This window comes from Emydura macquarii, unplaced genomic scaffold (genome assembly GCF_026122565.2).
Source record: "Emydura macquarii macquarii isolate MOO-44397 ecotype Brisbane River unplaced genomic scaffold, CSIRO-AGI_Emac_v2 contig_480, whole genome shotgun sequence".
Classification (NCBI taxonomy): Eukaryota; Metazoa; Chordata; order Testudines; family Chelidae; genus Emydura; species Emydura macquarii.
In genome coordinates, this window is record NW_027130617.1 from 6,458,257 (window position 1) to 6,486,199 (window position 27,943).

General features: G+C 38.5%; 1 protein-coding gene across 2 annotated transcripts; it reads left to right on the plus strand.

Moving 5' to 3' along the window:
* Nucleotides 1–1,736: 1,736 nt before the first annotated feature.
* LOC137146839 (ferric-chelate reductase 1-like) lies at nt 1,737–27,023 on the plus strand. 2 transcript variants are annotated; one of them, XM_067538389.1, is made up of 16 exons: nt 1,737–1,846; nt 12,074–12,269; nt 12,592–12,728; nt 13,346–13,440; nt 14,102–14,252; nt 15,616–15,795; nt 17,264–17,362; nt 18,318–18,465; nt 19,098–19,214; nt 20,321–20,433; nt 20,768–20,854; nt 21,732–21,829; nt 22,053–22,111; nt 22,934–23,077; nt 24,466–24,527; nt 24,611–27,023. In XM_067538389.1, exons 2-16 carry the CDS (start codon nt 12,074–12,076, stop codon nt 24,701–24,703), a joined length of 1,779 nt encoding a protein of 592 aa, XP_067394490.1. In that variant the 5' UTR covers nt 1,737–1,846; the 3' UTR covers nt 24,704–27,023. The 2 variants fall into 2 exon arrangements, with proteins under 2 accessions (XP_067394490.1, XP_067394491.1); XM_067538390.1 differs by lacking the exon at nt 1,737–1,846 and adding an exon at nt 1,872–1,978.
* Nucleotides 27,024–27,943: the final 920 nt, after the last annotated feature.

Sequence of the window (27,943 nt, forward strand, 5' to 3'; positions counted from 1 at the left end):
AGAGCCAGCAATACATTAGGGTAAGTAGGGAGGGATATAATAATTCAGATTAATATCTTTATTAAAGTCCTGACTTTTAACTGAGAGTGCGTTAGGGAAATCATAATTTTATGTCATTATGTTCAGTTTCATTTCCCCCACACAAAAAATATCTTTAACTTACAGTTGAATTTGCATAAGTGCATTTCCTAACACTGCAATCTCTAAAACTCCAGGAAGTCACCATTTAAGACAAGATACCCCTCCATACCAGTCCCAAATACCAGGTCTCACCACTCAAACATGAAGATATCTAAACACACTCAAACTCCTCTGTTCCACAACAAACTCCCCTTCAATTTTAACATATAATCACCAAATACAATTTTGCACAGCACTCAAACACAAAATTTGAACATTTGATTAATGTATGTTACTGGAAGACATGTTTTCTCTTAAAGTGTAAAGGCTGTGTCTTCATTTGTATTGAACTATGCTCCCTGCATTGGCTGGTGTGGAAAAAAAGATAAGAGCATTGTTATCTCCAGGCCCTATTTTATCTCAGTGAGTGGGGCAGAAACTATGGAAACCATAACAAAACAAAAAACTTCTCTCTTTGCAGTAAATAAGAGAGGATCTAGAAGAGCTGAAAAGGGACATACTGGCTGCTTCTGCATATCTTTGAGTTTTCATGAATATTTGTTGCTGCTTCTTTCCCCTCCCTTCTTTTTAAAAGAGATACTGTGGTTTCTAAGCAAATAAAGGATTTCGTCAAAACACAAGGGACATTAGTATTGTGACAGAAGATGTCTGTATAAATCCTTAGGGCCCCATCTTGCAGTCTTGTGCAAGCAGAGCTCTAATCAAAGACAGTACATATTTGCTTTGATGGTAATAAAAGCTGCAATCTGGCAAACATGTACAGCCAGAAGTAACTTTACACTTCTGAGTAGTAGTCTCAGTGAACTCTGAGATTACTCACATGCATGACGGTTTGCAGGACCTGCATGGAAAGATCCTTGCATAGGTACAGAGGGCCAGATCCTCATTGATTTCAATGGGAGTTGGTTCTTGGCCAGAGAACCAATGAAGTTAACAGGGCACTTCACAGACACAAGGGTTTGCTTACAGCTTGAGAACACTACTAGGCAACTTTTAACATTTCAAGATTGCCAAACAAAATATGCTTATATATTGCACTAGATCCTGCAAGTTGGACCCAGTCCCAAAATGAATTGCATACAGGTAGAGGCATGTGCACTTACAAAGCCTCTCTAAAATCACTGAAGCTGGCCATGGAAATAGGTATGCTTGCCTACAGCTCATTAAATGATTAGGACTTCAGGGTCAGATCTTCAAAGGATCTGGGTCTTAGTTCTCAATTCTGCAAACATGCATGTGTTTAACTTTATTACTCTGAATGGTCCTATTGAAATCAATGGGCTACATTCAGTAGTAAAGTTAAGATGTGCATAAGCAAGTGCAGGATTGGGGCCTTAATCATTAATTGTTGCAGCCTGGCTAAATTCTTCTTGCCTATTTGCCTAAGGAGAGTGGGTTTTTTTCTTGGGTGAGTAAAATATCATGTGTTTTTCATTACTGTCACTTATCAGGGTAAAGGGCAGTAAAGTAAACTTTATATATGGTAGAGTAAATGTTTATGACAATTTATTAAGATAGATATTTCTAAAAGTTAATTTAAAGCGTTACTATGTTTTCCCTTGCTCCTAGTCTCATGCTTTTCTTGTTTCTGAGGCGTGTTCCCTTCTGATTAAAATGTTGGTTGGCTCCACCCCTCTGCTGAAGTATGCTACAACTTGTTAGAAAGCAGGAAGTCTGGCTAAAGCACTCTGCATGATTTTACAAGGTAAGAGTGACTTTGAGGTTCTAGTAATAGAAAAAATGCTTTGAAAATCATCTACCAAAATGTTAAAAAAAACTCTAGTTTTAAGAATATTTGTGGTTCTGGGAAAAGTGACTGTTTTATGTTGAGCAAGGGGTATGTAGTAAGTAAAGAACAGGTGTCCTACAATCTGGTTCAAGAGTTTTTGGTGTGGTAGTCTTGCATAAAGTTAATTATTGCTTTCCCATGAATAGATAGTAATAACTGTAAATGAAACTTTAAAAAATATGTATGTTGATTGGGGGGGGGATCCAGTTTCCGTGTTTCCTGTATTAGAGAGTTCTGTAGGTATGTACTAGGTGTATAGCAAAATTCAATTATTATAGTTTGATATCTGCAAGGAATATAACTTTATTTTAAGCTTTATATATTATCTTATATATTAAGTATTTTAAGTTTTATAGAAGTCCAGAAACTTTTAGTTAAACAAAAATTAACTACTTTAATGCCATACATTTTAGCATTGTTTGTATATTCTACTTGTCTAAATTACTTAAGACAACATATGTACAAAAAGGAAGCTATGTTTCTATCTGTTATAAAACAAACATTTAGTGTATTGCAATAATAATACTTATGTAGTGCCTTTCACTGAAGACTTCAAAGCGGTGCTTTGTAATTATTCAGTAAGTATTACTGTTAGTTTGAAATGTTCACAGGTACTGTTAAACTAAACTTCAGCCTATGTTATCTTGAAACAGTTTTAACTTAAAAAAAATACAACTGTAAAACACTAAGAGGCAAATGTATCTTTATTTTTTTAAGAAAAGTCTGTTCTCTGGGTAGTTTTTTTTCACACAGGAACAAAGGCCCTGAACTTGTAACTCAATTTGTGCAAGTGGACTCCATTGATTGGTTGCAGGATTGGAGCCAAAGGTGGGAAAGCTGTCTTCACTCTTGCACACATTCTAAACCTGTGTGTAACTTTACTAATGTGAATAACTTTAAGCATGTGCATAAATATTTGTCGCAAGCTCCAATCTTGCATAGTGTTAAGTGACCAAAGTAAACTGGAAAAGAAAAAAGAGAACTTTCTTCTTTACTCTTTCACTTCTATATCTCTTCAGTGGAACATGTTCTGAAAGACTTGTGGTTTGTTTGGGTTTTTTTTTTAAGTTGCTATTATCCCTTTTTAAAAAAAATATATGATTTTTTACCTGGCACAAAGCAAGTGTGAATTATAAGCAGAAATTATTGTATGAAATCCCAGGACAAAAATGTATTTTTGAAGAACAAGTTATCAAAAAAGTTCCTGAATTGTACCAGAAAAATGTTTGTGTGCTAAAACAATGGCTCGGATTCGGTGCTGGCGCAGTGGTCTGCCAATGTGCAACAAGTTGCAGGATTAGCTCCTTTTTCATCTGTGTGCAATTTTTTTGCTATGTATGTGTGAAAAGTTTGTGGGTTGTACTTGGCAGGTTACTTTAAAAATAGCACTGTCCGGTTTCTTTTATTTTAAAGCTAATGCCCCTAGCTATCTTGTGCAGGCTTTATAGCTTGAAGAATATACTCTTAATTTTCCATGTGTGTAGCTTTAATGTTAACTGGAAAAAAATCACACGTTGTAATGTAATGTGGCTTAATTGTAAAATGTCAAACTCTACAAACAGCAAATGAAATCCAATGTTTTCCTTTGCTCAGACTTGAATTGGTCTGTGATTTTTCTGCTCTTGCACTGAAATGTATGTTTTTGTCTTCTGTGAGTTAACAGATTGTGGCCAAACTATAGAGCACTTCCAATTTAAAAGGGATACTATACTACTAAGGATGATTGGACTAAAATATAACCCTCTTTCTCTATTATAAAAGAAATCCTTAAAATACAACTTTTTTTCTTTTTCCCAGATGGTGAAAAATCTGTCTTCGTATGAGTCTTAAAGTTTCAACTTCTACGAGACTTACTAGTACAGGGTGGTGGTAGTTTATTGATAACCTGAACATGCAAATGGTGCTGTCCTTCAGCTCTCTGTGATGACTCTGTCCTTTTGAGCTGGCAGGGGATCAGAAGTGACCACAGCCCTTCTTACTGAATTGCTCAGGGAAGTGGATGGCTGGGTTCCCATCCCCTGATGCCTTGTGAGAATGGAGCTTTGGTGATATGGCACATCTATGCATGTCACACTATCTCAACAGATGTGCATGCGGCGTTTGAACAGCGGCTCACCCAGTTTCTAATCTGGGTTCTCCGTTTCCGTCTTCTGAAGAAATTCTTCTGGGATGGAGTCTGGGAGCCTAGACTGTTCCATTGGAGGAAGGGGTGGGTTCTGACATCAATCAGGTGAAACTAGCTGTTGATCTCTTCCTCCCCCTTCCCCCACAAACCACATGAAGCTCTGGGGACCTGCTGGTTGCCAGGGCCTACCATATAGAGGCCGGATGGCTATGCCTTGGCATTCTGTTCCCTCTCTGAATCCCTGGTGGTATGGTTTCAATGAAGCCATGCTACCAGAGCTTCCTTCTAGGAGTATTGCCCCCATGTGAAGGGGTTTGGCATGGAAGATTGAGGCTGTGTTGCTTTTCCTGCAAATTCTCCATGGATCCAGCTGACTATTCCCCTGCCCCCCCCCCCCCTTCACCTGCAGACTGTTGATCCTATAGAGAACCCTCCATGATGTCCTGGGAGGTGGAATGATGCTACAGAGGCATGTGACTCTAGTTTGGGGCTCTCATTTAGGAGGGGTTTGTGTATATGCAGATGTCAGGTGGAGAGAGGAATAATTAGGCCTAGGGATTCTAAACTTACAGCTTTTAGTATCTACAAAAATGATTATGAGGGGGTGAAATACAGGCTCATCTTTTTAGTCCATTAATTTTGAATGTTGTCCCTCAAAAAATTGCAATATGCAATCCTTCTAAAAATGCAATAGGTGGGGTAGGATGGAGAGGGAATGTAGGCAGAGCTGTGGATGCTCACCAGGAATCAGTCTTCAATTTTAAAAACACCCTTTCTGGGGTTTGTTTCATTTGCAACTTGTGACCTGCACAAAAGCCAAAGCCAAAACATTTTCATATCAGTTTATTGCTCTAATAATATCTGACGTCAGATCCACTATCTGTCCTTACTGTTCCATATGCACTAAGGGCCTGATCCAAGCTCATTGTAGTCGATGAAAGTATAACCTCTTATATTTCCAATCTTTCTTTCCAAAGAACTTAGCCAGTCCTATATACCGTGATTACAGTTATAAATGGGGCCACACCTTTAAATTTCCAGGTCCTGTTATGAACAATCTGGTTTCTTGATCGTAACAGCTTTTGTGGACTGACTCTCCTGTTTCTCTTCTGAGGTCAAAATGACCTCTGTAAACTCTATCAGTAGTGGTTACAGGTAAAGAGGTACTCTCAGTCCGCTCTAGTACATAGTTAAATAAGCACAGCTGTTTTCCCTTAGTTCAGACAAGCTGAAGGGGGGGGGGGGACTCCAGTTCACCAATTCATCAGGAGTGTGTCTTGTAGTCACCCACAAGACCTGACTGAAATCCAGATCCTGTTTAAAATCAAACTTCTGTTCCTCATTTCTGAAATCATTGGCTCCCTGGGAACAACATTTGGGTTTTTAGGCAATTCCGACAACATGTCCATCCAATTTGTGTGGGTTGTCCCCAGTGCAGGAGTCAGGGCAGGGTGCCTTCAGCACAAATACTCCTGCTTGAATCCTGAATAGCTTGCCTAGCCTGTGAGAGAGCTCTTAAAATGGAAGGCACTGGGTGAAAATAGGCCCCGGGGAATAGACTGTAGACTCCAGCTCAGGCTGGTACTAATGAAAAGTTACCCCCTCAGCTGTTGGCTTTTTAGATGACATCTATAAAACTTGTTTTACAGTCATGGATCTGTTTCAAGTGAACAAGTGTTTACATCACAAATACTAGCAACAGAGCTGGCATAACCTATTAATCTGGCTAGTCTCATCATGGTGAAGCTAAGGATCCAATAGACATGGAGACTAAACTCTATTTGTATCCAGAGATAGTTATTCCCTTTACTTTCTCCTAAATTAGGATTGGGGGCAGTGCATGGTTCCTTGCTCTATCAAATACCATGATATACTGAACGTTGCATAATTAGAGGGATTTAAGTATCTGTGGAAGGTTCCAGATTCAGTACTGCTTATGACTCAGTTAGTATTTGAAGCATTGTTGTATGACTCTTCTGCAAGTGGAGGTTAATTCAGATCAGTACATTTTGAAGTGAGTGGTTTATCAATTCTCTCTAATGAGAGAGTGGGGAGAAGGAGTAGTGTATTGCTTAGAAAGGAGTTACAAAGTACATATGAACACACAAAAGCTACCCTCTAACTGGTAAATTCTGAAGATTTCCCAAGTAACCTCTGTAAATAAAGATATGAATCCTGTAACATAGTTTGATCTACTGTGCTAGAATACATAGTTATAGTGTAATTAGCTGTAGCTAACAATCTGCTGACATTAAGGCCTGCCAGTTCTCTCACTATATGGGACAACCATATCATAAGGTAATAAAATATTTCTGGACAGTAAAAAGGTGGGTAAAGCAGCTTGACTTTCCTCTCTTGATGTACTGCAATTTGTTGTTGGATGATACAATTTCGTTAATTTTTGAACAAAACTATTTGAAAGCTCTGAAACTCCATGAAGTTCTTCCATTTCCAACTGTATATAGATGGCTCTAAAATTAATATTAAACACTAGAGAATGGTTAGTTATCCAGTACTACAACAACTGCTGTCTTCTAATGGGTGCGTTCCTGTTATAAGGTCACTGTGGATTCTCCACAGAGGGCACCAATGTAGCTAACTGCATTCTGCTTCATACTGGGTGTATAACCAGTCATCTATGGATAGCCTGAAGTTTTATTTATATTGTGGCTTAAGGGCTAATCTTTTTCCAGTTAATTTCTACTAAATGTGATCTAGAGTCTTGGATTTAATGACATCTGCTGATTTTGAGCTTTCTTTAGGAGACCAGCTGACAAAAGTCAATTTGCTGCTTTTAAGATGGGAATAATTTAATAAGCCATACTGTTGGGAGAATAATTCTAACTAAATCCTATTTCTTCATTTTTATCATAAGATATTTATAGCTATGATTACTTCCAGATTATTCAATACCGGTGGGGGAACAGAGGCAGGATGGCAGGGGTTCTTTACACGTTTTTGAAATTCCTCTTCCCTTTCGTGATGAATTATAAACATAAACAACAAAATGTGACATTCAAACAAAATAACTCAAATGTGATGTATGTGCCTTTTTCCAGCTGAAGAGCCTGAGCAATAAATGGGATGCACATGAAGTCTAACGTTTCTAGAATATTTTTGGTGCATAGTGATCAGGATCAGTTTTCTTACATTTTTCTGGGGTAGCAGTCAAATATTCTTATAGAAAGGTGAGGAGAAAAGTATCGCTTAAGCACTACACTTACTGCAATCTTAACAGCTTTTGGACAGACTATGGCATTTGAATTTGTTTACCTATTAGGTAAGTTTAGCAATAATCTTAATGTTCTGGTTGAGTTATTTTTCTCATCTTCTGTGACCATAGCTCCATTTTTAGCAAATAACATGAGTGGCTTCATGTTTTGGAAATTGCCTTTGATGCTAAAGCAAATCGGTGCTACTGACTGGAGAACTCTAATTATCAGAAAGTAACCCTACAATTTTATAGAAGGAAAGGCAACTATTCTAGATTCCATTAAGATGTTATGTGAGGAAGGCCTTGGAGAGTTTGGCTGACCCTTGACTGACTGTTGTGAACCTTTCAAGCAGAACAGCTACTGTACTGAGTAAACACAAATGTGTTCCCCGTACCCAATGTTCCATAATTTTACTAATGATTGCTCTCAGATTTACCAGATGGTAATGCGAGGATTGTTACTTTACCACTCTTGAATTCAACACATTATTTGGATTATTGAGATCGTTGTGTGTGGTGACTTTTCTGAAGCAATTATTGCTGGTTCAGTAAATTAATTAGTTAATTCCCTAAAAACCCAGAATATCACACCATCCTAACCTCTCTGATGTATATTCAATTTTCCAAGCAATTAAATTTTTCCTTCATGACTTTTAGTTAATGTGTGGTTAATGGTGTCATATTCACAAGGCTGTGAACTGTTCTGTCTCATACAGTTATTACTGCTATGGACATGAGTGCAAACAAACCTCAAGTCTTAAAATGTATCTATGCTGAAGCTTTATTGCAAAGTCAGATTGCATCAGATTGGAGGTGAAAATGATCTTTGGATCTAACTTTAATTCCCAAACTTCAAGGTGTTCAGATTTGGGGCTTTAATACTATGTGGCTTGGTGTCTGGCATGACATTCTGGTCTAGATTGGGTTTCAAACACTGAACTCCTTTCAGAGAATTTGGGTAACTTTGAATCTGAGGTATTGAGTTGGCCACACCTCTTAAACTGGCTTCTCTTCAGTGCCAAATTCCTCTTCTCTCTTGCTTTCTGCAGAATGTCTATCTCCAGAAGGATCAAAATACTGCTGTATATACATGTAAGGCATTGAATTTCTGAGAACAACTTCTTGTTGTTGAGGGAAGAACCCTGAGAAAAATGTTATGCTGTAAAAGAATCTTAACTCAAAAGAAAGGACTTTCCTAGGAAACTCAGCTACTTTTTTTTGAGGGGGGGATACATTTTTAGTATGGAAGTGGGGATACTTACCAGAAACGCCTTCCTGACTATTAGCTCTGTAAATGTTCCCCTACCTGATTTTTTTTTTTCCTTTTCAAATTACTGTTCAATATAACAGTTATTTCACCTCTTCTCTCCCCTCTGCAAAGCTGCTTTTATCTTTATGGGTGTGGGGGGGAAGTAGTATTGTTACCAATCCAGTATGCAGAAGAATAATCTTAGCTTCTCTTAATTAAAAACAAAAAAAATCAATACCACATCTACAACTTAAACTGGAATGCTAAATGTTTCATTATCTCTGTATCACAAACAAGCTTTATCTCTTGGTAGCAGGCTTCAACATATTGACAGTTATACATTCTGTTTCTAAGAGCTCATGAAAATGAGGGAAAAGTTGCAGTGACTTGAGCCAGCATACTGTGATCTATCTCAATGAGGACCATACAAGCTTTCTTTACACCAAAATTCAAATGCAATGCAGTTCTTGCATCCTATAGTCTTTGTGCTCTCCTGTGCAGAATTCTGATGGTGGTTGAGAATTGTGACAGATTTTTGAGCTTGCCAAATTACTTTCATTTGTCATACGCAATAAGCTTGGAAATCAGCTTTCTAGACGTAATAGATGACACTGTAAGTTTGTATATTAGTCTGTTTTTGTATCTCAATATTCTTAGGGAAAACAATTATTTTGTTTTTAGACTTATTTGTTTTTGTGGGTTGTTTTTTTTTCTTCTTCCTCTCTCTCTCTACTTCCAGGGGTATAATCATTCAGAAAACCTGGATTTTTCTCATAGATACTGAAAATAAGAGCTCTTTGCTGACTTTATGTAAAACCACAGATCTTATGTTGTTTTGCACATGTTGCATCCAGCATTATATGTGAGCACTCTGGGGAAAAGAACTAATATTGCATGCTTCTAGAGTGAATAAATGGTTACTCTGGCCTTGTAGCCTTTCTGTTTTCTGTTTTCTCAGAGGGAAGGGCTCAGCTTGTCCGAGAAAGGGTGCTATGTCTGTGTTATCTCTACACCCATGTGTGCTTAGGAAGCTTCCTCACTCAGTTTTTTCAAGAAATTTGTGAAAATAGACTGTACTTTCCCAGAAAGCAGAACTTTGGAACTCACATTTAGCATATTTCTGACTTTGGGGTGTCTCTTCTCCTTTCAACTGTGTAGAACTCTACTCTCTCTGGTAATTTTGCTTTCCACCTTGAGATGTCTCAGTGAGGGTGAAGATTTCAAGACTAAGTTTCATTTATGGCCCTACTAGACACACATTTTTTTTCTTCATATGGTAAAAGTGCACCAGGTACAATTCAAAACCCAAGATACCCTTTATTGAGTACACCCTGAAATAATGCTGCCACCCATAACATCTGTCTTGAAGCATTTAATATCAAATGTCTGTCTTATACCTTTAAGTACAGAATATGTTGTAGTGTATACAAATACTGTTCATGCAGCTGTACCATAATGCAAGAAAACAATGAGATGAGGCAAAAATCAGTATCAACTGTATTTTTATTTTGAACAATTTCCCTGTATAATAATTGAAAACTTTATTTACAATGTTCTGCTTTACATGCAGAATAGCAGCCCCATCCTCAAAGAAGATCTGACCTATTAACCTATTAACACTAAAAGCCCAGACCTACCTTTCTGCCATACTCCCTACTGAGACAGGACAGAGTTGATCTATTAGGACTGAAGATCATGATGAAAGGCAGTGTAGACCTGTGACACCAGAGGTTTAAAAGAAAAGAAAAATCATGTCTCTTTACATCAATTATTTGTTTCTCGTGATTTGTGTAATGTGAAACAATATCCAGAACTAATTTGTTCAAATCCAAAAGAGGAGTGCTTGGGGAAAGCTTGTTTATAGCTAATAAAAATACATGTGTGTTGTTTGTTTTTTTCCAAACTGATATACAGATTTGTCTTGAGCATAAGATCAGAGTTCAGTTCTAGTCTGTTATGTACTTTAAAACAGTAGCTTTTTTTTTTTTTTTTTTTTTTAAATAATGTTAGACCTTGTTTCATCTGGCTTTAAAGAAATGTTTTCCACTACATGGCCATTGTAGTCACTGGGGAATCTTTAGAGTATATTTATTCCTTTTTACATGACGATGTGAATGGTTCACCATTAGTACTGCATGATGTAGATTTTGAACTTTTTTGACACCCTGATTCATAAACAGCTGGACTTGTCAGGCTTTTGTAGTTCCTCAATACTATGATCCTTTGTATTTTATTAGGTGGATTTTAAAGTTGATGTTACATATGTCCCATGGAGCACATGACTTATGAGGAGAGGCTGAGGGAACTAGGCTTGTTTAGTCTGCAGAAGAGAAGAATAAGAGGGGATTTGATAGCAGCCTTCAACTTCCTGAAAGGGGGCTCCAGGGAGGATGGAGCTAAGCTGTTGGCAGATGGCAGAACAAGGAGCAATGGTCTCAAGTTGCAGTGGGGGAGGTCTAGGTTGGATATTAGGAAAAACATTTTCGCTAGGAGGGTGGTGAAGCACTGGAAAGGGTTGCCTAGGGAGGTAATGGAATCTCAATCCTTAGAGTCTTTAAGACCTGGCTTGACAAAGCCCTAGCTGGGATGATTTATTTGGGTTTGGTCCTGCTTTGAGGAGGCGCTGGACTAGCTGACCTCCTAAAGTCCCTTCCAACCCTAATCTTCTATGATTCTATTTAACTGATGGGCTTCATCTGACTGAACTGGTTAGATGAGAGAGGATGTAATGCCATGTAGTGAGTGTTGTCAGACCCTGGCTTGGTGCCAACTTACCATTTCTAGGACTGACTTCAAAATGCAACTGAAGATTGTAGCATAGGCTGAACACAAGAGTGGGAGGCAGGAACTCCTGAGTTATACTCCAAGCCATGAGCATGATATGCAATCTTTCTCCCTCTGTTTCCCCATTGGTAAAACATGGATAATGTTGACATGTGAAAATGCTAGTGTGTTGTGAAGTGTTTTGAAAATCTAAAAGGGAGGCGAGAAGTGTCCTATGCCATAAATGCCAAGTATCATCACTTCAAATATAGGAATGTAGAAAAAGTAAAAGGGTGAGCCTAAACGTATTTGGGGCGATTGCTCCAGGGCCTATCCTTTCTCTCCACTATCGAAAACACCGTTAAATATCAGCAGAAAGGCAGAAGAAAAAAATTCTGAAAGTTTTGAAAGGGCTATTTAAAAGGAGAAAATAGACATAGACCTTGGTTTAAATGGTAGCCTGACCACAACACAAATCTAGCCAGGGAGGGCACACGGTACCATGTGACTGGGTGTTCCACCACAACTATAGGAGTTCTTGAACAAATAACCATTCATGCTGAAATTTCTTAAATGCTTTGGTATCTATAAACACGCTCATGAATGCCTGGCAATCATCAGGACATTCCAGTTTCCTATGATTCTTGAACCTGGTGCCCTCACTTATGAAGATATTTGCAAACTTTTTTAATATTCAACCATGTCTACCAAAGACTAACATTCGTCTTCCTCTTCATAAATAGTATAGCATTTACAGTGTTAGTTAATAATGTGTGATTTCAACCTATTCAGATGGAGCCTACTGGAATAGCTTTTGCTGTTTGGATATTTGCCTTCTTTTCTGTTCCTGCAACTGGTTATCCAAATGGAAAAGTAAGAGAGGCCTGCAGTAGTATGATGCCTTTGCATGGACATCCTCCTCAGCCATCACCTGAGCACACTATCTCAGTGAATGAGACTGAATTTCGACCAGGGGACCATATAAAAGGTATTTGTGTCCAGCATTGCAGTTGTGGTAAAGTGCTGTGGCCAAAGAAATTGCTGTATTGTCTTGCCTCATACTCCCCTTCTGTAGATTCCTTGTGGCTACCTGGTTCAAGGAACCACAGACCGGCCTCTCCAGGACTCTTTTTTTGCTGCTGCTCATGAGCATAAATCCTAATCAGTGCAGTTAACCTATACGATAAAGTTAAACAGTGGTCATTGCTAAGGCATAGGGCTTCGGGGTAGGGGAAGCATGTTTGTTTGACTTTCACCTTTACAGATTACATTGGAAACATCTCAACTCCTCTTTTCTCTCCTTATTTTAGTTAATTTATCTGGTCCAGTTTTTGAGGGGTTTTTCATACAAGCCCGGAACGCGGAGCATTTGGCTGGCCCTGCAGTTGGCTCTTTTATGCTAGCTGATGAAAGGATTTCTCAGCTTCTGACATGTGGACATGTAAAGGTGCGGTATGTGCGTCAAACAGGAATTCAGATGTGCTGACGTAGCTACCCTCGTGGCTAAAATCCTCAGTATAGACATGGCCTAAGTCTCTCAGCCCTTCTGGTTCTGTTGAGGCAGGCCGCTCAATGACATTGGGCAGTTACTTGCAGGTCGAGGTGTGGCTCTCTGCAGTTAGCTCTGGCTAGAGCACCCAGCTTCGACTACTGGGAAATAGTTAGCACCAACTGGGGAGGGTTAGAGCATATTCGACACCTCCTCTGCACACAGCAAGTAGATTATGCTTCTTAGTTCATATTATTGACCCAGAGTTAATAAGTAGAAAACGGAGCACTCCATACAGCATTCACACGTTGCAGACATTGGTCCTCTCCAAAGCCCGGTTACAAGTGATTCCCTTTCCTAGGACCAGCTGATTTCCCAGTGAAGTCAACATGGAGGCTTTCCATTGAAGTCAATGGAAAGTGGGTTGGATCTAGGATTATTCAGGACTCAGTGTAACTGAATCTCTGGTGTTACCCTTGTGTTACCTTTGTAGAATAACTAGAAGTGATATGTACATAATTTATAGTGTGTATATATGTGCAGGTTCTCTCTGATTCTGGATAGATCTGTTTCAGAATTCTGCTGTCAGTCACACAAGTAAATCAAAAAAGAAACACGTAGCAGCTTATTGGATTGCTCCCACAGATGCACCAGAACATGTGCAGTTTCTGTAAGTAAACACAATATTGGAGGTACTTCTATTAGAAATCCAAACTAGGTGAATATATAATATTATCTTTGTCATAAATATTGACTATAACACCCAGGAAATGTCTCTGGGGAAAACCATTAGACTTTCCTTTTTATGGCCACACCAACTCCTGCTTAAGAACATCAAAATTCTCTCCTTTTGAAGGTTGGGGGGTGGGGGGGGGAGTTGCAAGGCTGAAACACCTGCATATTTCTGGCTGATGCTGGCCTACTATTTAGGATTTTTCCTATCTGTAGGCAACGAGTGGCTTACAAATATAGTGGTGGAAATATTTCCTGACATGTGACCTAGTTCAATTCCTACCCAAAACTGCATATGTGCCCTACCATTTTATATGGCTTTACATTTTGGATCCAGGACACGCAGTATGAGCAGTGACACTCAAGTGTTCTGAAATGAAAATTAAATGCTACCCTTTTTGGATGCTGCAAGCTATGCAGCAGACAGCTTGGGAAGTGCCTGCCTTGAATCGATTTCTGAAGCTGGATCTGCTTTGTGGTAGATCCTTCAAGCTGGAGGCTTCTCCCTCCTACCCCCCCACTCCCCCAAACATATCAGGTTGTATGACGCAATATGACAAGTCTAATGTTCCTTTGTGGCTTTTCCTCCCCCTCCCCAGAGCCACAGTTGTAGAGAAATATAAAATCTTTTGGGTGAAGATTCCTGGTCCCATCATTTCCCAACCTAATGCACCACCTTTGACAACACCGACAAGTATTACACCAGAGACTCAACCAACTTCACAGCCAGTTTCTCCTCTAACAAAACCGGTGGGTGTCATTTTTCTATTATGAGCTAAATTCTGCAGCCTTTATTCAGTTCTTATGTCTGGTTTCAATAGGAGTCTTTCATGAGTAGGGCTGAAGTTACAGCTTTCTTAGTTACCATACTGGCAGAAGGTTGAAGACGGGAAATGACCTATCCAATTATTGTATGAAGTAATTTTGTAGCTGTGTTTGTCCCAGGATATTAGAGACACAAGGTGGGTGAGGTAATATCTTGGACCAACTTCTCTCTCTTGCCTCAATTTGTCTCTCCACAACAGAAGTTGGTCCAATTAAAAGAGATTACCTCGCCTGCCTTGTGTGTCTACTATCAGATTATTTACTATTGAGGTGTTTGAGAGAAAGGGAGTCGGGGAAGGAAACTCAGTTCAAACACTGTTAAGAAGGTGAAAAGACCAATGCCTGAACTCATCTGGGCAGTCTTGTCATGCTTTATGTATAAAGAGCCATGCTGATCTGTGGCTTTGTATAAATAAAACTCAAGGTTAATAAAATGAGGGTGTGGGGTGGGCAGGAACAAAGTAGAATTATTCCTATACACTAGTGGGTAGGCTTAATTTATAACTGCTTTTTCATGTGGGTTTGTCTTTGTATGGACTTCCATTACTGGTTCTTGAAATTCTAATTTAAAGTTCTAACATTAGTTGGGCAATATCATTTATTTAACATGACCAGGTTTAGCAATATGACCTCTTCTCCATTTATTGCTATCTTGCATATACTTGCTTTGAATTTGTATTTAAAGTGGCGTATCTGGCTTCTGTGCAGCTAACTTTTCTTGGTGGGGGTTTTTAACTAACCATTCAGGAAAAATAGACAATTTTTCTCCCCTAGAATGTGTGCTATTTGGAGTCTGTAAGAATCCATAGCAGCCTCTTTCCAATAACTTAAGCACTATGAAATCTGTTAATGACTTTAGAATAGACTAGGAAAAGTGGGACACCAGGAAGTCTGAAAAAATATAGTTTTTTTTTTTTTTTTTTTTTTTTTAGTTGAGTTAATTATAACTTATTTTATTGAACAGGAGAGGATTATATTACACTTCCAAAATTATAGCCTTGTTATCATTATGCCAAACCCTTTTTCATTTAAACGGATCGGTGAAATCAAAGCTCACAATTTAATAACTACTATGACAGTGAATTCTAATCCTGATTAGTAATTATTGGGTTTGGGGTGAGGAGAAAAATGGGGATTGTTCTTTATGCATTTTCTGTGTAAACCTACACTTCATTAGTTGGGACTATATTAGATGTAGTAGTTATACATGGGGAGGGACGGAGAATGTCCAAGAATTAACAATGACCAGCTTGTTCATTTAACTTTAATTTTCTACCTGTCTGTCCAGTTTAATGCCTCAGCCTGTGGAAGTACAAAGTTCTGTGTAAGGAATCCTCCAAAATGTGATCCTGCGTCTGCCTACTGTTTCTTTCTGACCTTCAAACAAGAGAACCACTCGGTGCTTATTGAAATGAGTGGTCCTAGCGAAGGATATATAGCATTTGCATTATCTCATGACCAGTGGATGGTGAGTATCCTTTTTACAGTCCAAGTAGCACAAAAAATACATACGTTATTTATTCTTAGTCAAGAAATTGAGGATGAAGACTGCTGTAGCCCCACCGTTCTAAACTGCACGTCCATCAGATTTTTATAAATTAAATAGAGGTTAGAAGCTTGAGTAGTAGTCAGATGAGAACCCTACAACAGACACCTAAATTCTGCAGGAAGAGGGGCTAGTGGCACTTCCCACTAAATAGTTACTCCCCTATGGTGCTTGAGAGCACTGTTGGATGGAGGTGGCTTCTTACAGGTGTGGATAGAAAAATGTAATCCCTGATTTAACAGTTACATTAAAGAGCCTCTGGCACTCTGCAAGAATAAGGACCTTCTGTCTTGGTCAAATTCCATGCAGTTACTTTGTAGCATAACTAAATTCCTGGGTAGCTGCAGTTAGATGTTTGTTTTCTCCACTGCCTGTCCTAAAAAGAATCTGCCGGATGCTGTTTGTTCACTATGGTTTCTGTCCAAAATAAGTGTGCAGTTCAGTGGTGGATGGAGGCATTCCTGGAAGCCTTTGGGAGATTCTTATGGCTGCTGAGAATTTCAGTGTGAGAAAGTATTAGTCCATTAATCTGTATATCTAAATTCTTACTAAACAGAGTAAACATCCTTAAGGCATTTCTGGATCTGTCCATTGTCACAAGAAAAACTAAGTTATTCACTCTACAAATATAGGAAGAAATAACATTCTTTTTTTTTGTTCACCTAATCAGTTAACTCCAGTTTTAATCATAATTTGATGTACATTGAGCTACTTACCTCTGACTTTTTTTTAAAGCTATTTAAACAGCTCTGGCAAAGTGTGTGGGAGGTACTTTGTAGAAAAAGTAATGCAGGAGTAACTTTATAAATAAAGTTATTAATTTGACTTAAAATCCCACCCCTTTTTGGCACTGATGTGTTCAGAAGGTTGAGATGAAAACACTTTTAGCATCCCCAAAACACCATCCATGATCAATCCATTTTATAGAATATCCTGATGCCCGTTGTGTAAATACTTTATAAAGTAAATGTACAACCGACCCCTAGTGGTAAACCTTTATCATTTCAAGCACTATATTTTACATTGTCAGCTGCTTTGTGTTGGAGCAAAATTTTTAAACTAAGGTTCTTCCTCAACTTGATGACAATTGGAAGATTGATATTGGCATATAACATGCAATTAAATAACTTTTAATACCATATCTATTTCTAGCCAATGTTTGAAATAACAAAATCAAATAAAAAATTATAAATAAAATAATTTATATATAATTTTTTTGGGATGACTCTCAATTTTTACAACACTACAGGCCAGACTCTCAGTTTAATTGCACCATTTTAAACCTGTTGTAATGGAATTACTCCAGGAGAGCTTGGAATAAACTATTAATCTACATATGGCTTTGTCTATGCTTACTATCTAAATTGGAAAAAAATGGTTTTATTTTCAGGGTGACGATGATGCATATCTGTGTATTAATGAAGATCACCATATTAATGTAAATACTGCCTATCTGAGTGGCCGAACTCCTCCTGTGTTGGACTCAGAGGTATGTTGTGACAATTATAAAGTCACTTTTCACACAGTTGGGGCCTAATTCGTCAATATTTCACTGATGTATTTTTTTTTTTTTTAAATGCAGTAGCTCTGAATGGAGCTAATAAGGCAGTAGTTCTATAACCATCTATCTTTTATGATAAATATCCCTGGATTTTTCTCTTCCTAGACTCACTGACCACATAGAAGGTGCTTTATGTCTGATTCATAAGAAATGCCATCACCTAGATCTGTTGCTGGCTGCTTTGTTACTTCTCTTTGAACAGCCTGTGGGGTAATTTCCCTGTGGTCTGAGGAACTTGCCCGTTATGCTCTCTATGCTAGAGAAACATTCTAAAAATCTCCTGCCATTGCTAATGCTGATGAAGCTCCACTAGTGTAAGTGATTTTTGAGAGTCCTGCGATGACTTGACAAAAGTACTAAGAGTAGAAATGATAGCAGGGAAGTGACTTGTGGAAGGTCATACACTGAGATGGCGGGAGAATGGGTAATAGAATGCAGATTTCCTGATTCTGTTATCCAGGGAAGCATTCTGTCTTTACCCTCATGCTCTGTTTGATCTTGAGCAAATCATTTAACCTCTCAGTGCTCCTGTGCATCTATTGCCTTTTAAAATAGGCTTCTATAAATACACCTGCATAAGACACAGCCTTGTTAGTCACCATTTTGGGGACAGTGCCCTAAAATGTCATGTGAAAGCCTTTCTCTGCAGTTGTTGCCTAGATACCTACCACATCACTAGAACTCTGATTCTTGCTGGCATTGCTGACTGTGCTGGTGCAGCTATCTCTTCTTATGATATGGGCTGTTAAGAGACAATGAACATGCTTGCCAAGTAGATACAGGTCCAAGACCAGTGATTTTTGGGAGGGAGTGGAGAACATTTGTGTGGGGTCTTCCAGACTTGAAAACAATGAGTATTAAATGTCCATTGTGTGTTTCACAGAATGCCCTTGAAGCTATCTCCTGGAGGGTGGCTGATGGTGTTGTTCAGTGCTCTTTCAGAAGAAACCTTCATCTTCCTGCATACAAAGGGAGGTTTGATCTAGATGCGACTTATTACATATTTTTGGCAGATGGGGAGGCGAGTGAGGGTAAGTCTGATTCAAGATATGCTTAAATATTCACATTTTTCAAACCATGCCACACAAGGACTAACCCATATAAACTGTATTAAAAATGAACATGAAAAGTAATTGACTTCTGTTTCACATTTCATAGTAGTAGCATTGTAACATGTAACCAGTGAAAATAATCTTAATGTAATGAGCATTGGCTCATCTCTGGAAATGTAAAAAAATCTAGCTTGTTCTAATAATAATACAAATGTGTTCCATAACACTCTGGTGCGTGGAGTAGTATGTTTAAAAGAGAATCCTCTCCAATTTTTAATGGGGATTAAACTAATGTGGGGTATGGAAACTAAATAGTGTAGTATATAAGATACTCTTCAAAACCCTATAGATCTAATAGAGACCAATATCTTTTCTCTAGGTGGATATGCGTGTTTATATCTTTTGAAAAAAATCTTATTTTTTGGGGGGTGTTGAATCCAAAAGATTCCAGGCAGCATCTGCAGAGGAGACATGTAGGGGGATTCTTGTGTTTGTACAACATGTGGTGCTCATGTCAGAGCTTGAATTGTAAACAAAGGATGGGGGTGGGAAAGGAATGCAAATAGTGACTTTCATTAACTATCTGTAAACTACTCTGCATCTCTGCGTAGGTGGTCTAATTCACAAACATCATCATCAGCCTCTGATCACCAGTGGAATGTACAATGTCACAGGCTCTCCAAAGGATGTAGGAGGATCTCGCTCTCCACATCTTATTAAAGTCCATGGCAAGTTACAGTTCTAATTTCAAATACTAGCTTTGCTCTGTGCTGAAGAGGCTTGTGTTGATTTCGGACAGGAGGACGGAAATTTTGTAAAGTAGCTATTACCCCAGTGGATTGACACACCAAAGGAATCTGCTTCTCTTGATCTATGAGATGGTTAATTAGAGCTGGTTTGAAAGATTAGGGAAAATACTATGAAATCTTTCTTTTTCTTTCTTAAAATTTTAAAAAAACCAAACCCTGACAAAAACTAATGTGGCTTTGCAGGATTCTGCTCACGCATGGAGAAGAACTTTTTATTCATCTGTCAAGCATATCACTAGCTCTCTTGTTTTTAAAGGAATTTGTTTCCTTATTTTTATAACTTGGCAGTCTAAATTTAGAATTGCATCTCTACCCTGGTGAAGTTTATTTTTCCAATACTGTGTAAAATAATTGCAAGTACCATGAGACGCTTATCAGATGGTGGTTTAGAGCCTGATCCAAAGCCCATTGAAGTTATTGGGAGTCTTTCCATTCACATTAGTGGGTTTTGAACTGGGTCCATAAAGAGCTGAATGAAAATTCCACTTTTGGTCAAAGAAAGACGACCTGCTTTGAATTAACTTTAAACTTTTGCTACTAAAATCTAGCTCAAAAATTGACTGTTTAGATGTTCATCAGATTGCTTTTTCTGCTGAGCACAGGCTCAGTCTGTTCATTACTGCATTTATTTTTTTGACTTGCGCTATTGCACATTGAAACTGCTCATGGAGGCAGCAGTAAACTGCTCTATGGTTTGAAGTGAGATCTATATCTTTGTGCATGTGTTGTCCCTATCCTGGCACTGAATTCTCTGCAGTGCCGTCTATACGGATTAGTCCTATTATTGACTGGTCTCAGCCAGAAAATAGATACGTAACATTCTTGTACTCTTGTGAGGTGCACATGCACCTCTTTGTGGAAGGCATTTTTGTATTTGGTGAACCGTGTACCAGCAGGATTTGACCCTCTACTCTAGCGTTCTTCTAATGCTAAATTTTGAAGCTTATCCCCTGTAATATTTGGTCAGTTGTGTTCATATCCAATGATGTAACCAAATTTTCATATGTGGATGTTTTCTCCTTCAGCTTCATTAATGTTTGTTGCATGGATGACTACCGTTAGTATTGGCGTTCTTGTTGCCAGATTCTTCAAACCAGTTTGGCCTCATTCATTGTTTGGAAAGGAGATTTGGTTCCAGGTGGGGAAAAAAAAATATGGATAAAAGTTTTTTTGCTATATGTGTTTGTCTTATTACAAATAGAATAAAAAAGAGACTGTCAAGTTTCTTAAATTACATCATCACTTATTTCTTGACTTGGGGGTGCCACAATAGGTCAGAACCTTCATTTGGATTTGTGAAGTACAATGAGCTCTATTAGTTATTGTCTCATATTTACAATGGACTTTGTCTTTACTAGTAATCTCTGCTTACCTGCCAATGTAATGCAAATTCTAACTGTTTACTCTGTTAACACTCCAAAATACCCTGCCACTCTTAGTGATTTTTTTTAAACCTATTTACATGTTCATAGGTGCATCGTATGCTGATGTTGACCACAGTGCTGCTTACAAGCATCGCTTTTGTTCTTCCTTTTATATACAGAGGAGGCTGGAGTGAAGTGAGTACAACTTTTTGGGCTGCCTCAGGGATTTGAAGTCCTGTACTGTTTCCCAGAAAAATGTCATTTGAAATATGAGCAGTAGATCTGTTGTTTTAATGTCAGTGTCCTAGGTAGTTATTTAATTCCAAAGAAATTTTGCTATGAAAGCTGTTACCTCATTGGTGTGTTTGAGTGATTTCCTGATGGCAAAAATGTGTGAATCAGGCATTTACCTTGTTTACCTACTTACTGCTTCTTCCAGTTGAAAAATCACATTTAGACACCTCTTCTGTTTTTCCCTTTGTGTGATAGCCTGTATTTAGAATTATTCTACCTGCTCTGAGCCCATTTTTTCCCCTAGTTTCACCACAGAAACTAGAGATGAAAAAGATCTATTAGGTCCTGGGTCAATCTGCTGCTTCCTCTTTTCTCCCTCTGCCATCCAGCTAATACCGGACTCCTCTGTGTGGTGGTATTTTCTAGTGCTTTTATCCAGCCTAGTTTTAATTCCATCTGGTAGTATTTGTCAACAAGTTCATTCCAACACTCAGTCTGAATCTTCCTTTTCCTAACCATGTCCTTTACTTAGTTTTGTCCCCTTGTTCCACTACTTTTGTTTTCTCTCAAGCTGCCTTGTACACTAAATTAATTTAGAATTGAAATGGTATTTATAAAAACATACCGGAGGGGGCTTTTTATTCATGGCCAAGACTTAGACCAGAAGGGAACACTAGTAGCTGAGGATAAAGGCGTGGAATACACCTGAAAGAAATGGTATTAAAGTAAGGCTTCACAACTGGGTGTGGTTGTTCCTGACCTATTCCTTAGTCTGAATGATATTTGCATTGTTTAGCATGAATGTCACAATATAAATAAAAAGAAATCTCTTGTTCAGCGAGCAGGCTTTCATCCATACCTTGGCTGTACAGTGATGGCTTTGGCAATCGTTCAGCCATTGATGGCAGGTTTCAGACCACCTTCTCATGCACCAAGGTACTTCAATATTTACACTCATTAAAGTGTCATAATGTACTTCTCCAAGAGACTACACTGATTAAACATTTTTTTTTAATTTACATGTTTCATATAGGTACAAACTTTACTTTTCAAGATATCATGGCATAAATAAGGATCTTTTTCCATCCTTTGAAAGATTTCATGTTGGTAACTAAATTACTTTGATATAACACTGATTATTTATTTCTTCATCTTGTAGAAGGCAAGTATTTAACTGGGTTCACTGGAGTACTGGCACAACAGCTAGAATACTAGCTGGTGAGTAATTGCAATCCTTTCTAGTCATATCTAATGTACCTCATTGTTTATAGCTTGGATGTAACTTTCTTGAGATACACAAACACAGATCTTAATGGAGATGACTCCTTCAATCTCATTAATAACCAAAGTGGCCTTAGAATAAGAGTTTTGTCTATGTGGATTATACAAACCAGATTCCACCCTGTACAATAGCAAGGGTAAGCAACAACCAGGCAAATCTGTACAAGCTTACTTGCAGGTTCAAAGCTTCCTTTCCCTAAGTCTCTCCACCTGTCAATATGGACTACTGGGTCCCTTTCTTGTCTCCAGGGACTCTAATGACCCACCTTCTTCAGGTCCTAAGTGGGAAAAAGGTACCTGTTACTCCTCATCCTGTAGTTTTCTGGGGAACAATTGGGTTGGTTTGTGCTGTTGTGTGTGGTTTTTTTTGTAATTCTCTAGCGATTTATGTAGAGTTCCCAAACCAGTTGGGGTCCCCCATTTATCGGGAGGTATTTGTGTCTGTGTATCACATCAGTGACCTTTTTAAACCTCTTTTTAGATTAAATAACTTTGAGATGTATGTTTGGAATCTATATGGTAAAGTAGCTCCAGACTCTGAGGTTATTTCATAGGAACAGTGTATGTAAGGAGCATGGTTATCCTGAACAGTTGGAGATACTTGGATGTGCTTTTCACTCTTAAACCTCCAAAAGTATATTTAATTCTTGATAACCATTCACCTACGAAGCCATAAGCTTGTCTTACATTGCTTTGTCTTGGTCGTATTCTCAATGTTTCTTTTCATATCTTTAACCTCTGACTTTGTTTTAATCACAGTGGTGACTATGTTCCTGGGAATGGACCTGCCAGCTCTCAATCTTCCCGACCCATGGGACACTTACACAATGATTGGATTCGTAGCTTGGCATGTTGGTACTGATGTTCTCCTGGAGATACATAGCTACTGTCTCATTCGCAAAGGTACAAACCAAACAATACTGCTAGTGTCACTGCCTTGCTTGCAAAGTAGGACTTCCCAAATGAAATGCAAAAACGTAACTGAGTAAATTAAATCAACTAAGGGCCTTAAAAGACCTCCTAATATTGTGCTTGAAAATACCTGCTCATGTAGGTGATTTTTGGATATGTGAAATAGATGCATGGATGACCACTTGTATGTAAATTTGGCGACCACTCTTGAAAACTGGTCCCAGTAAGTGAATTGTTTTGACACCTTTGGTTAGAATTTCCTGGCTGTAAGTGCTGGTGCATTTTTTTTTTTTTTTTAATTGGCCCCTGTGTCACGAAATCCCAATACCTAGTGCCAGAGGGCCATGTGCTAAATAAGATGATTCTCTAAAATGTGTACTCCAAGAATCTTCTGTCTGTGTCGTTAGCTTAACACTAGCAATTTGTGATGTGATGGGGAAAATCAAGCTTAGGGTGGGCGTGAACTCAGTCCTTGGAATCAAGGTAAGCGATGGTACCTGTTGTCCTGAGATCCTCTCTGGTAAACCACTGCTGTAAGTACCTTTGGGAATCTATGTACAAACAGACTCGTTAGCTGTTAAATTCCAGGGGTGAAATCCTAGCCCTGTTGAAGTCAATGGGAGTTTTGAAGTTAATGTCAATAACTTAGGGTGAAATCCTGGCATTCTTTTCACTTTGGTCAGTATCTCCAGGAGTCAAGATTATACACACAAGTAAATAGACCAGCATAGTTGTCAAAGAGGATGGGAAAGCAGTTGTTACACTAGACGAGAAGTGTGATCGTTACTAATAACAGAGTGCAGAGAAGAGGACCAATTTAGCTTTTGTGTGGAGAAGTGACGAGAGTTAGACATCATCTATACTGGAGGGAGGGGGAAGAAGAGAGATTGTGTGGTGACTCTTGTTACTCAAGCCAGTAACGTAGTATAGTAGTACTAAATGTCACAAAATAATGGACAGCAGAGGGAGCAGAGAGGATTTCTGGAGGGGAAGAGGAGTTAAATTCTAGCTCACTCTGAAATCCAGGAGACAATATAGAAACCCTAACTTAACTGTCCCCTTTCTCAGTTTCTTTTTTCTTTTTAAGGCATGCGTGTCCTCTATGCTTCTGGCAACTCTTCCAAATTTTCATTAACCTTCTATCCTTCCTTCTACTTACTGTGAACACTGAAGCGTAGGCCATGAAAGGATGCATGGAATGAGGCTTTTCAGTGATGTTTCGAACTGGCTGGAGAGATACCTGCTGATCAACTTTAATACAGGACATGCCTTCCATTGAATTATTCAATCATTACCCACAAAGATATGTGATCCACTGTGTCTTTTTTTTTTTTTATCAAGTACAGGGCTAACCACGTATTTTTGTTTTGGTTTTACAGTTGAAGTGATTGATGATGATAGGATACACATCCTGCAGTCGCTTACGTCGGCAGAGGCAAAGGCAAGTTGCTACCTTGTAAAGAAAAGCGCATGCTGTGAAATGCTTTCCAACATTAATTGTGAAACGTGTATTTTCTCTTACAGGGTCATACATTTAAACAGACTGTGTTAACCATTTACATCTGTGGAAATACAGCATTCCTTATTAACTTCCTGGCAGCAATCAACCATCTATGAAAACTATGGATTTCGGGCAAGGATGTAGATGCGAAGCATTTGCAGTGAAATCAAGAGTGAAGCACCATTCAAGGAATTCATACAGATACAACTGTTGCCTCAATGCCTTTCTGAAGTTATACTTGAAGAAGAGTGAGAGAGAGAGAGAGAAAAGGCTTCATCTGTCTGCACTCTGATGGTCCTCAACAGAGAGAATGAATGTTCAGATTCTAGGGACTGATCCTGCAGTCCTGCCCAAACTACCTTTGATATATTTTTTTTTTATGGGAGTCTTTTTTCCAGAATAAGGACTGCAGTAATTTTTAACTGAGTAATTTAACTTGTTTTGAAGCTTGTAGGCTGAGAGGGCATGATTAGAACTACTGGTTGGCAGAGGTGGAACTGTTTTGATCTTTTGTCGTAATTCTCTTAACCTACATATACATTATTGGAGTATTGAATAGACAAGTCCCAAATCTGCTTGTCATATAGTTCAGTTTACCATGTTGCTTAGTGAATAATGTACTGTCTAAGGCTCTTGTTTAAAGTATGTGGTGTTGAAATTGTGCACTCCAAAAATCTGTGCACAGAATAATTATCACAAACACAGGTTGGTGCATAAGGACTTACCTTGCCATATTTCTTTGCAGTTAAAGGCAAAAACTACACTTTCTGCTCTAAGAGCAGTTTCATATAACACACCAAACAGGACTCAGAGCTTCAGTCCTGTAACTTTTGTTATTGCTTGCCTCAATCTCAAGATTTAAAAGAACAAAAAGAGAAGGCAACTTCATTATGTAATGTGAACCATGTGTGTTTTATATTTCAATTAGATGCTTCCTCTGCATGTGAGAAACTTTTCAAGAAAATGTGTTGCAGTGTGTCTATGTATTCATAATATCTGCTGACCACTTGTGGCTTGAAGTACCATATCTTAACCAGCGAGTAGCATTAGAATTCTGCTTGTTAGGCAGAGTAGAAGTGAGATAGAAATGAAGTATTTCCTTGACCTCTTGGTTAACCTGAGAAGCTGCTTTGCCCAAGCTTTTTTGAATTAGCATGTCCACCCAACAGGACACTGAGCTTTTTGCTTCATGGGAAATATTAGTAATACCTTGTGTGTGGGGAGGTGCCCTTTTCTCCCCCTTGAGCAGTAAGGCATTTCTGTAAGCAATATTGGCTAGATATAAGAATTGGAGATTTTTTAAAAATTGTTTTTGTTTTCTATGGGTTTGTCTAGGGGTGGCAGTTGCTCTGCTAACTATATGAAAGAACTCAGAGTTCTATAAGTAGTGTTTTACTTGTGTCACGCTGCAATGCTACCTCCCTTCAGTCTTGAACAGCTTACCTTCATGCTTTTATTCTAGTTCCTGATGTTTCAAAGCACAAAGATTTAAGTATGTTTTATAACAGAATATTTTGCCAACCAGGGGCTACCTGACTAGCTGTGAGGGGTGAGATTGGGGATGAAGAAAGGTATATGAAACTAAACCTTTCTCCCCACCACCTACACTCTTAACAGGCATGCTGTAGCTCTGGATTTTGTTGCACATGGAGATTAAGTGGTAGTTTTATCTCTTTCGTACTGCCTCCATCCTCCTTCTGGTACCCACTAATTCAGTTGATTGCTGAAGCAGCTTAGTGGAGGGCTACAGGCTCAGGCTGATGGTTCAAGCTTCTTTTCTTGGCTCCTTCACAAGCTAGCTCAGCCACATGAGCATGTGTGTCAGCCCCAAGCTGTTGATTGGTAACCCTACTCCATGATGCAATGGTAGCCTTCTAGCGGGCATAGGAATGGGAAGGAAGAAACAGCAGCAGCAGAAAGAAAGCAAATACTTATAAAAAGCCCTAGGTGGGTATAGAGAAGGAAAGAGTTGGCAGGAACTATACCAAGATCTGGAGTGAAGGGATGTGAGTGTGGGAATTGATTGCAATGGAATGTGCGGGTCTCCAATCGCAGGAGCCTGGGAATAACTCTTCTACTCTAATACTCTTCTCTGTCATCTCACCAGATCAGATCTAACGTCACTGGGATTCTGCATACAAATATATTTCTCTACAGAAGAAAAGCTGTCAAACCAGATGTTTCATTGGTTTTTTTTTTTTTTTTAGTCTTGTTAATTATCAGTCATGTTTTTTTGTTTGTTTTTTTTACATAGTTTTTACACTGATAGCTGTATATGCTATGTACTCTGATACCTCAAACATTGTCCATTCTGTCATGGAAATGTGTTCACATTCTTGACTTTAAAAAAACATTAATATAAATACTTTCATAGTTTGTCGCCTGTCTTTTTAATGTTTCAAAATAAAAACGAGAATTAGTTTTATTTAGAAAATTCCCCTTTGATTTGCTGTTGCTTTTCTCTCACAGACATGACTTGTATAATTATGAATTTATTTTCTAAATTAAAAATGTGTAAGGATTCTTCAACTTTTAAACCTTAAAGGGGTAGGGGTGTGTGTGTGTGTGGTGGTTTGGTTTTTCTTAAAATCTGTTGCACAATGGGCCTGCTGCTCATGTCACCTCCCCAGATGAAATTAGTGAGACTAACCTCTTTATTCGCTCTTTTGGGGGGGAAATCACTGGATTGTTCTAATATTTTTGCTTATTTAAAGTCTCTGCACAATGGGCCTGACCACCACCCCTTGAAGATAATAGGAATCTGTTTATTAATGACAATGGATGTTGGACCAGGCTCAGCACAACTAGGAGTACAAAATATTGCTGTGATGTGTTTTTCTGAAGTTTCCCCCCCTTTCCTCTTTTGAGTCTGTTTAAAGACTGGTGGACGATCCCATCACAGCAGAACACACCGGACAGGTTTATTTCCAATGCCACTGATATCTAGTAGTATTCCTTTCCAATCATTTGGTAATTTAGTTTTAAATAAAGGTGGGTGAACTATTGTTGGGTTGTATGTTTCTAAGGCTATATATATCTTGCTACTAAAATACATTCAATTAAAATGATAAACTAATGCTGTGGGACTGATCGTGGCACAATCAAAACTCTCATCTGAAGTCCAGGGTAATTTTGCCTCTGTAAGGGAGCATAGAATTAGGCATAGTGATTTTTTACTTTCACCATACCATTCATTTCAAGTTTAATGTACTGTATTATTTTACTATCAGCATCCAATCCTGCTTCCCTTAATCCTGTGTAAAAACCCTATTGATTTCAGTGGGGTTACTCCAATGAGAAAGTTAGCAGGACCCTTTCTTTCCAACACTTATATGACACAAGATGTAATTATTCAC